At 39.1% G+C, this 10,936-nt stretch overlaps 1 protein-coding gene across 1 annotated transcript in view; it reads right to left on the bottom strand.

The window, feature by feature from the left end:
* Positions 1-8,420: 8,420 nt before the first annotated feature.
* MYOM2 (myomesin 2) overlaps positions 8,421-10,936 on the bottom strand; it is an 81,645-nt gene continuing 79,129 nt past the window's right edge. The window contains exon 37 of the mRNA XM_026846283.1: positions 8,421-9,352. Within this exon, the coding sequence (XP_026702084.1) occupies positions 9,011-9,352 (342 nt within the window). The 3' untranslated portion in view covers positions 8,421-9,010. The remainder of the gene's footprint in view (positions 9,353-10,936) is intronic.

Here is a 10,936-nt window from a genome sequence, read left to right as displayed (position 1 = left end):
TCCTTGTTGTTCCCCTATAACACATACTTCAACATAAACTGTTTGCCATTTTTTCCCATTTTGTGGCCCATACTCTATGTTCTAACAGATATGGTGTATACTGAAGCATATTGTGTATTGTCGAAACAAAAGCTGTGGCTTTACTGTCAGCGGGGTCATAAGTGAAATTATATAGATGCCACCAAGACTGGAAATCCTTTTTTAATTTAGTTGCATTATCCCAAATTACATTTCAAATCTTAGTGGGCAAGGTGCCCTCATCATCTTCCCTTATAATTGCTGTTACAGTACATTGCACTCACAACTGAGAAACATGTATGGTACAGAACGTGCTATAGCTACTGTATTTATTAGCAGAAACAAAAGAAGTGAGGGACTTCACCCTGTGGGTCGAGCTTGTTGGGTGTGAACTGAATTTGATTCATGCTGGTAATGGTTACTCCTGTGAGAAGAGTAAGCAGTCCTTCAAGGAATAACCCAGTCTCCAGGGGAGGTGTACTGGTATAATTCTGATATCGTTCCTGGAAAAGAAAAACAATACAAGTCTCTGAGGGTTTTTTTCCTAATGGATTCTATTTTACTGGCTCAACTTGACTAAAGACAAAAGTTCCTTTTCACTCTTGGAATATCTCTGCCTGTCTCTTTAACATCAAAATGCAAGATCATCTGAAAGAATAAAGATGAATGTAAGCAAGCTGCCAATCCTGAAAGCCTGTGGAGCATCTGTAATTACAGCCTGAGGCCTCAGGAGAAGACCTGGGAGCACAGTTACTGCAAAGTCACTGGCCCATGGCATTTTCAATTAAAGCCTGTCAGGCCCAGAGAGACTGTGCCCAGGTGGAAGGGGAATTACAAGCTGTTTTCTTCAGAATGGAAGAGTCGTATATCAGTTCATGTTTTGACATGGGATGGACATGAGGCCTGACCGGAATCCATCAGAAAGTATCATGTGGAGCTCTCAAAGTGATGGAAATTACATTTCTGAGTCTTCAGTACTATGAGGTAAAGATAAGGTTATGAGAAGGGAAATCATGGTTAATTAAATGGACTACAATACAGGTGACTTGATAACGCAGGAGACAGACAGGTCTGCAAGAGATACCCTCTGATTTGTGACAGAACACTTCAGACAGTCATAACAGAAAGGGACACAAACTTACTTCAGATGAGTAAGCCTGAAGAGAATACGATCCATAGGAATTTAGCTACCTGAAACCACTAAAAGGAGTGCTGTGCATGTAAAACATGCTTGTGTTTAAAGAGAACACAAAACCAAGTTTAAGACCTGATGACAAATTAAAACAGGTCTGCATATCACACTTGGAGAAAAAAAGACACACCTGAGGCAACCTGGAAGACCATTGACCAGGCATAAAAGCCAAATGGACTGGAGCAGCAGGGGGTAGGCACCAAGGTAAGGAGAAAGATCTCACAAGAGCTCAACCCGTCCCTGAAAGGTCAGAACATAATCTTTAACAGCAAAAGCTGCCACAGGTGTTTACTGTATGTGACCTGGAGGTCTATCCAAAAGCCAAGAAGAAAATCAGGAAGTTTGGAATATAAGCCTGCAAAGTGCTGTATACATTGCAGAGGAGTTCAAGTACTAATGTGCCAGTTAATCACAATCCATTGATACCCCCATGTTACCCAAAAATTAGTATGAAGAGGATCAGTGGTGAATGCTGATAAAAGGCATCATGAACAGGAAAGTGTCAATATCCAGAAATGCTAGGTTCAGCTACCAACAGTACAGAGACACACAGGCTGCTGAACCAAACATTTAATTTTCATTATAATAGTCTTGCTTGCTGAAAGTGGTTATGAGAACAGCAGGCTATGCAGGCTCAATTACTTACTTACTAACAGGACACTAAGTCTTGATGCTATCACATACACATTTCATATGGCTACTGGTGCTTGGACACTTTAGTAACAACCTCTGCTAGTAAATTAACCAGTGTTAAGGCATCAGCACTGAACTTAATTAGCTAGTACTTTTATCTGTTCAGACTGACCTTAACAAAGTTTTGGTGCAGGTCAGTGCACATGCTCTTATACACCTCCTGATCTGTAGTTAGGGAATGTAAGTATCGTCTCCAGCGGGCAGCTCAGATGATATTACACTTTACGGTGGGTGCTAGAAAAGATTAATGTGAAGCGTACAGGGTGTTGGCCTAAGGGCTAGATAATCAAACCTGGCACTGTTTTATTTACTGATACAGATTCTGCCATTAAGGCAGTATCGAAAGACAGCCGATTGAATGGCAGAGGAACAGAAATCACACCAAGAAACCACAGTCTAAAAAGTAACAGAGCTATACAGAAAGATAACTGAGGACTAGTTAGAGACAACCAGAAGACAAAAGCAGACAGGTTCAAGCCCAGGAGGAGGATGATTCAGAGCTTTGGCCAATCACTGAGCTGCCTTAGGCACACTGGAAGTTTGGCATATAAGAACCACAGAATCGTAGTTCTCCAGCCAGAGGGTGTGCCTGCCCAGCATGACTGAGTAACTGCACAAGGCATGTCTTATGGGCTTAGCCAAAGGGCACTAATTGACCATGAAAAGCTTATGGCATCTATTGATTGAGACGTCGCCACAGAACAAAGGCACTGGGATGAGGAAAGACAGAAACAAGTTCCCACACTAACAGCAGCATCATAGCCAATCAAAAACTGGGATGAAGACTTACTTACATATTTAAAAGAATAGAAGACCTAACACAATGTCTTGGTAAAGGTCAAATCACAAGAGTCAGCTATTAGTTGGGACCAAGTGGCTGCTGGATGTTAGCAAATGCTTGCACAGGGATTTCAAAATAACATGGTTATCCAAGAAAGCAGCAAAGTCTTCAAAATATAAGACTTCAGTGGAAAAATACCAGCAAAAATTCCAGATATTATGAAGCATCTCTGTAAATAGATTTTTTTCAACTGAAGAGAAACATGGTGCAGAATTTATCCCACCAAACCTCAAACAATAGCCATGTAGATGTCTCCCATCCAACCTGGTTAAGATCCCTTTACAGTCAGTGGAAAGAACAGACATGATTCATCTACTTATTTGAGACATCTGCTTTAGAATGACATGACTTGTGCCTTACTAGTACTTGTTTCTCTCCATTTTCTAAGAAGGGAGTTTCAGTGATTAACTCAGATGAAGACATCTGCATGTGGCTTCATAACTCCCAGCCAGGGAGTCGTCTTGTGTTTTACCTCCCATTAAGCACCATGCAGGAGGTTGATTGCCATTTTCATATGTGGAAGGCATTTTTTTCCAGACAGCAAAAGTGGCACACAACTATGTGGAGTTCTTTTTCACATGCTATCTTTCAATCAGAAGGGCTGGCTTTGGGGTTGATTTACAATTGTTGGATTGGCTTTTAGTGCATTTCTTCATTCAAAATGGTCCAGTGGTCAGCAGACTAAAATTTTAATCATAATTTTTACCGTGATTTAAAATGGTAAAAAGCTACACTGGCTCTATCTTTAACAGAAGTTGCAGCTCTTTCCATCTGCCTCTCTTCTACATGCTGTGTGCATCAATGTCATTGGATGAATAATGGCTTCCCACAGAGGCCCTTGGCAGGGTGGAGGGCAAATTCCCTCTTGGGGGACACTGGTGCCCAGTGAAACCTGCATGGGAGAACTCCATCAGATAGTTTAGAATACCATGGGAAAAGCTTTAGCTCCTAGAATAATAACTAGAAATAGTTATTATTTCTAACTGCGGTAGGGTGTCTAAGTCTCTTTTTCCTATCAGACTCTCAGCTGTACAATATTAATGTAACAGAAGAGCAACAATAACAGAAAATGAAGTTACATTAAATTAAAAAATGAGACAAACTTATTACAAGTTAACGGTCCTTTAATGCACCCACACAAAGTTCAAATGTTCATAAAGGAAATGATGTGAGGTCAAGTGTTCTATTTTTAAAATATAACAATCTGATAAACCTTGAGCTAATACCCAAGGACAAAGCTGGTACTGAGTTACTGCACATTCCAATGAGGAATTAAATATTAATATAGAAGGCTACTGGTAGTTTCTTACAGGTCTCAACATCACTGAATCTTGCAGTGGCAGTGCTGAGTGCCAGACCCTCCCTGTGCTCTTTGCTTCCAGATCTCCCCTTAATTTCAAATGGAAACATCCCTCTGTAGACACTGAGCAAAAACTGCAAAGCATGGGCCTTGCAGTATTAGAAACAGTATTTTGAAAACCTGTGGAAGCTTCTGAGAGGTTTGCCTTTAGAGCTCAAATACAAATCTCCCTTTGTAAATATAGTTGATATGCTGGGGTTTTCACATCCTAAGGAGAAATTTGATGTAACATGAGTCTTGCAATATTTTACGAGGCATGCTTAACCTCTTAATGTGTGTCATGCAATGATTAAGAGGCAGCGTTATTGCTTGCAAAATCACCTGCTATTTCCGGGAAACAGTCATTTGCTGGACCTGTCCTTGTCACTGGCATAAGTATAATGCTTTTAATAATCTCCCATTCCCTAAGTGATGTGTTTGTATCAAAATGATAGATATGCTATAGCTGGCAGAATTTTTTAAGATCTGCTCATTTCTAGCTTGTTCTTCTGGTGCCATCTAGAGGTTTTGTTCTTAGTTCTTCAAAACAGAAAATTAATGCTTTTTTATATTTCAAAAGATTCCTTTAAAAACTGTGTGTTAACATCACTTAGGGTGCTATTATCACTGAACCTCTGTCTCCATACAAGAGCAAATTAGTGAAGTGTACACAAGTTTTTGAGCTCTGGGATGCAAGTGAACCTTATTGGCTGGGGAAAGACTTACACTAGAGACACATACTGTCATTAAAAAAAACCTTTTCCTCTTAAAAAGCACCTGTAAATTTGCCTTAGGAGGAATTTTCATAGAACTTGTTTTCAAGAAAATAAACAGTAACATATCAAAGCTGATTCAAAGGAATCAGGTGCTTGGAGAAAAGGCAGCCTTGCCAGCCTCATAGCAGAATGCCAACATGACAGACACAGCCACAACTCTGGCCCATCAGCACAAGTGGCTGACATCTTATCTGCCTCCCATGACAAGTCAGCGATGCTCTATTTCATGCTAGCACTGCCTAGAAAGGCACAACAGGAAATTCAGCACAAAACTCACCAGTGTGAGAGAAAATCATTCTAATAGAAGCATTTCTTCTTAAAGCTAACACAAATAGCTAATTCACTATAATGGGCCCCTGGATTTGTAAAAATAACAGACTAAATTCACATCCAGTATAAATGAGTCAATCTCCCTTGATGTTAGTGTGGGTAGGCTCATTTGGCACCAGACATTCTCTAGCAAATCTTACTTTCTGTTTTTCCCCCTTGAAAGGGTTTATTATTAAATTAATGTTGACACTAAGTCTGTGAAAGGAGTGAGCAAATGCTAATATGCCTCATCATGTATTCCATCTGATTTGGTTACCAGAGCACCCTATTTGTCCCTCTAATATCCATCCAATTGCCCCTCTGGGCAACTAGATGCACGTTCACTCTGAAAAGGTAGTCTCTCTCTTAAAAAGGGTTGGCCTGATTCATTTCCTAGTACTCATAATGAAATGTGTACAAAAGAAGAATAGGTACACTGAACACTGAAAAATGTGAAACAGTTTATAGGAAGTCCTTAGCCTTTTGAATACAATGTTCCTGTGAATAATAATTTCTGTACTTCAGCAGAGGATTAACTGTCATAATAAATTATTTCTGCTTGCCTGGAATGAAATAAGTGAAGCTTGCTTAACTAAGGCCAGCTAAACCAAGATGAGACTAACCTTGTCTCCTGTGCCCAAGGATACCTCTGAAAAGCTGCCATAACATGCAATAATTTGATAGTGTCAGCTAAAATTAACCTGTGTACTGTAGAAGGAGATAAGAATAATATTAAATTCTTGCTGATACTCACTTTGTATTCTAGAGACTGGCTGTGATGTTTTGTGAACTTGTCATGGTAAGATTTTGAAAATCTTAAAGGCCTTTAATAAGAATTTAGGATTAAAAAAAAAAAATCTGAGTTATTTTATTGAGAGATTTACTGAAGTTCTTGTGACGACAGATTCATATAAAATATCATTATTCTTGAGTCTTTAACACTCTTGAACACTTTCATTCAATGACGAGACACAGAATGTGGCTCCACAGCCACTTTTTTCCCCAAAAAACAAGCATTTCTGATCACTGTCCAATGTAATTCCTGTCTGTTTATACTGTATTTAAATATAAACTCACTGTTTATTGGCTCTAAGTACACAAATGTTTCAAAAAGCTTTTTATTTCAAATCAAAGCATCTTTTAATAAAGTGTGATTAAAGACTATTTCCTCTGCAGAGCTGGCCTGTTGTGTTTTATCATGACCGCTCACAGATATCACTGAGTTGCAAAGGAGGCTTGCAGTCTTTCTTACTTGAGGAATTTGAAACTACAGTGGATCCATTCTCATCCTCAACATTATCCATTCAAACCATCAGGTTCTTAAACAGTCTACATGTTCTGTCCTGTCTTAGTTGCTAAGATCTGGTGGGCTTGTTCCTGTACAGTTGCAATCAGTCCAGCTATGTTAGGTACTGCAGCTGTTAGGGGACCTGTATTGGCATTTAATCGCCAATAGTCAATTGTCAGTCGCCACTTTCCGTTAGGTTTACAGGCTGGCCACACCAGGGAATTGTAGGGTGAGTGAGTTGGAATAATTATGCCTTGTTCCTGCAGTTCTGCTGTCACCGAAGCGACCCCCTCCCTGGCACTTAACAGTAAGGCATAAGGTTTCACATTAACAATTTTAGAAGGAGGAAACGCAGGTTCTTTCTGTAAAAGTCTTATGCACCAGAACAAAACCATCCTGTCTCCACAGGGCTCTCCCCTCCAGCTGCATCCTGTGTTACCGGGCAACTTTATCAGCTTCGACCTCCACCCCATCCACCCTGTGACTATAGTTTCATCTTGCAAGTGTTTGAGGCATTCCTTAGCTCAGAGGGCCTCAACTTTTATCTCTTTTTCAGGATGTTTTTCTCAGTCCACGTTTCTCACAGGCCTGTTTTTTTGTCTCTCACACTACATTACCACACCCTCAATCCCTCCTTCAATGCTGAAAACTAAGATAAAATACAAGAAGAGGAGATAAACTCTCAAATCCAGCATTTAATATGCTCATGTCAGAGGTAGGATGCCTAGGCCTAATCTCTTTTTCAGTCTTTTTACCTAGTCAGACAAAGTAAAAAAAAATAAAGTAGAAGCAGCACTTCCAAATACAGGAAAGACAGGGGATTAGTGCACTACTCTTGGTGGTCAGATACAGGTTCAATTCCCCATGGATGGGGAGGACAGGGAAGAGGAACACTGCTCTCCTGTCTCCCAGATGAGTGCTCCAACCTACATCTGACAGGCTGTAAATTGGCTTTTCATTTCCTCTGCTTTTCATCTGTCCAAAAAGAAAACATTTTTCGAATCAAGTGAAGCAGTTGTTTGCCATACGAAACAATGGAAGGTTTATGTCACTGAGATGAGAAAAAAAAAAAATGCAAAAAAGACCCAAGATTAAATCTACTCTGAAACTGCTCAGTTTCCTGTTTTCTCAGTTTGTGTGTTTGGAACAAAATAATAAAATATTAAAAAACCCAGAACAATTATTTCCATATTTTCCACACTTAAGACTCAGCACTGGCTTTTAGCCATGACCCCAAACACAAGTTAGAGTCCCAATATTTGTGCCAGACACTTTCATACAGTTTCTCCAGTGAAGATTTTGAAGAGCGCTATTTCTCCAGGCCACCCCTCATCCAAGCTCCCCCGTCTCCCACAATGCTTCTTTTTCTTTGCATCTATCTGAGAGACTGGGAGAAGACACGAGAGGAGGGCTGCATCCAGGGTGTTTGTATCATCAGCGTTACTTACCATTAGAAGAACTCCTTGCTGAAAGCTGCTTAGCAAATTTCAAAGGTTCATCTAGGTAGATGGACTTTCATTGAACAGGGAATCTGATCTGAAAAATCCAGAGCTGTAAACACTCAGTCATGTGTGACAGATATATGAGTAATCTCACTGAAGTTCATTCTATTTGAATGTTTCATGATAAGCATACATTGAAGTGTTTGCCTAGCAGAACATAACCCATGGTAGAGTTCTGTGGTTCATTCTGGATAGAGGAGAATCAAAGACATAAGTAGCTTCAGTGGCTGAATTGTATACATGCATTTTGGTACCAGTTTAAGCTTGCATCTTGACCTGTATCGTAAAGAGTAAAATTAATGTCACAAGCACCACCAGTGACTGTGATTAACCATAATTTGCATTCTTTATTGAAAGTCGATAGGCTGCATGCTACCAGCTGTGAAATTGTGCAATAAGCAATAATTAAACAATGAAAGAGAGTAAACAGAACTAGTTAGGTGTGATTTGGAGTAGCAAAGGTGACTTTTAAAGTTTTATTAGCACAGAGCAAAAACAAAATACAACCTATGCTTCAGTGAGTAAACAGTGAACATTCGTACAAGTCTACCAAAGATAAAGTCACACTATGAAACAACAGTATCACAGCTAAATAGAGACTACCCACTAGACTTACAGGATCAGAGGCTTCAAAGCCAAAGGGACTGTGTGTGGAACAAAGCAGGAACCATCTCTGAATATGTCTCTAACTGCAGTTCACTACCTTTACTACCGGGCTATTTGTTCTCATAGGGTTGTTGGGTTGTCTGGGTTTTTTTGCAGAGGGTTGGGGAGGGTGAAAATGAAGTTTTTCTGTAGGTTTGTGCAACTTTCAATTGCATATGGTGACCTCTGAAAGGCATTTGGCTTTTTGCTATTTGCAAATCCCACCCTAGTACATGTATTCAAAATGAGATTGTTGGAAATGTGTACAGCACCATAGCACAGCTACCTCCATGGAGCAAATCCCTAAAAGCTCAGTTTACCTTTGGATATTACCAATTAGTTATGTGTGGGAATACCTCAACTACAGCTCATGTATTCTTTTTGTTTGTCAAACATAGTGTTAAGCTTTACTTATTGGATTTTGCCTTGCCCTCAGGTTTGAGGACTTCTTCTGATGGTGGTATTGGCCTGGGTTTAGCAAGCTGGCCAGGCTTAATTTCAGGCATTTTTTCACCGTGTCTGTACACACTTACAGTGACATCCACAGTTTCCCCACCATACTTGTTCTTGACATGGATGCTATATTTGCCTGAGTCTTCTGAGGTCACTCCCTTGATTGTTAAACTGGCATATTTCCCTTGTTCCAGTGAAAACACATAGTGCTCATTAAATTCAAACACTTTGTCATTCTTGAACCAAACCACTTCAGGGTCAGGATTTCCAAATACAGTACAAGTCAGATTCAGCGTCTGAAGGAGAAAAAGAGAAGTAATTTTGAGGACAAGTCAGATTTGTTTAACCAGAATATTCTCAGTATTGCTTTCAAGCACTTCTTATTCCTAGTTAATTAAAGTAAGACAGGTTCTTGAGGACTGAAAAGTAGAGTTCCTTTTTTTTTTTCTTAGATTCAGTCTTTCTACCATCTAACTACTGACTGTTATGCAGTAATAGCTTCAGGGTAACAATGTCTGAAGATGGTAAGTTGGACTGTCACTGCAGTCCTGCCTACAGGAGTCTCCTGACAACCCATTAGTTTGACATGAGGTTCAGGCAATGATAGGTTTAAAAACATCCTTGAAGTTTCCCTGTACACAGCAGGGAGGAATTAAGCAAATATTTTCTGACCAAGGCCTCCTGAGGTTATTGCTTGATATGATAAAAAAACAACCAACCAACCAACCAAACAAAAACACTTTAAAAATTAGTATATAACATGAATCATTAGACATTGATTCTAGATGCTGCTGACTAGTAAAAGGAAATATTTTGTGAACAATAAATAATACATAGATGTTATAAAAGTGTTACATGCGTGTATAGTTTATTCAGAGAATAGCTGAAATGAATTACTAGGCCATCCTGGCAGTTCAGGTATTTTCCAAGGACTGAAATGAGATTGAAGCAGCTGATAAAGTTTTTGTGGTTGTTCTTCCAAACTTTTATATAGTTACAGCTGAACCCTATTTTGACCACCATATGTATATGTATGTAATCTTTATGTATTTATGTACAGTGATGACAGAATAAATGAAACATTTGAGAAGTTGCACTGATTAGTGCCCACTTTGTCCACCTTTGCTTGAAACTCATCCTGCCTAAAATTCTTCCCTAGATAATTAAAAGTCACCTTGAGAATTTCACATATGCACCATTGTGTTAGGGGGGAAAAAAGAAAGAAAGAAACCAACAATGAACAACCCAAACCTGATAGTTTCTACCAGAATGCTTCCTTATATTCCCTCCCATCCATATTCCCCTTCAAGTTTCACCAAATCCTGACCCAGAGGAAGCAGAGACAGTCTGTCTGTGTGCATACATGCATGTTTTTGTGCAATAGTTTCCTTGAATGATGATGACTCTAATAGGTGCAATATATACTTCAGAGGAAAAAAAAAGGAAGAAATTTTAAGTGATCAAAAGTGCCATATGTTCACAAATAGAAGCAGTCTTGCACACAACATGCCTCCAAAGTCAGAAGGGAATGCTGAAGGAAGATTTACATGCTCTGGGTGCAACCTATTGACAACCTAAGTATGTGAGTACTCTTAAAGAACTGGTATCATGTAGGATGTAAAGTTAAATAATAGCCTATAGGAATTATCCTTACTAGAAAATATTTAAAGGAGTAGAGATACAAACAGAAAAATAAAATTTGGGAAATCAAACTAATGTCTTATAGCATGAGTTTAAATCTTACTGTCCTTTCTGTTATCACAGGCAACATTTCATGACTATTGCCCTCAAGAGTAACCTCATTTAAGAGCAATTAATAATTAATTCATAATAATCAAGTTTTAATAGTTAATATTAAAAACTTACCAGAGAACAGATAC

Source organism: Athene cunicularia (assembly GCF_003259725.1).
Source record: "Athene cunicularia isolate RWA chromosome 3 unlocalized genomic scaffold, athCun1 chr3_part1, whole genome shotgun sequence".
NCBI classification, from domain to species: domain Eukaryota; kingdom Metazoa; phylum Chordata; class Aves; order Strigiformes; family Strigidae; genus Athene; species Athene cunicularia.
This window is presented reverse-complemented; position numbering and strand designations above follow the sequence as displayed.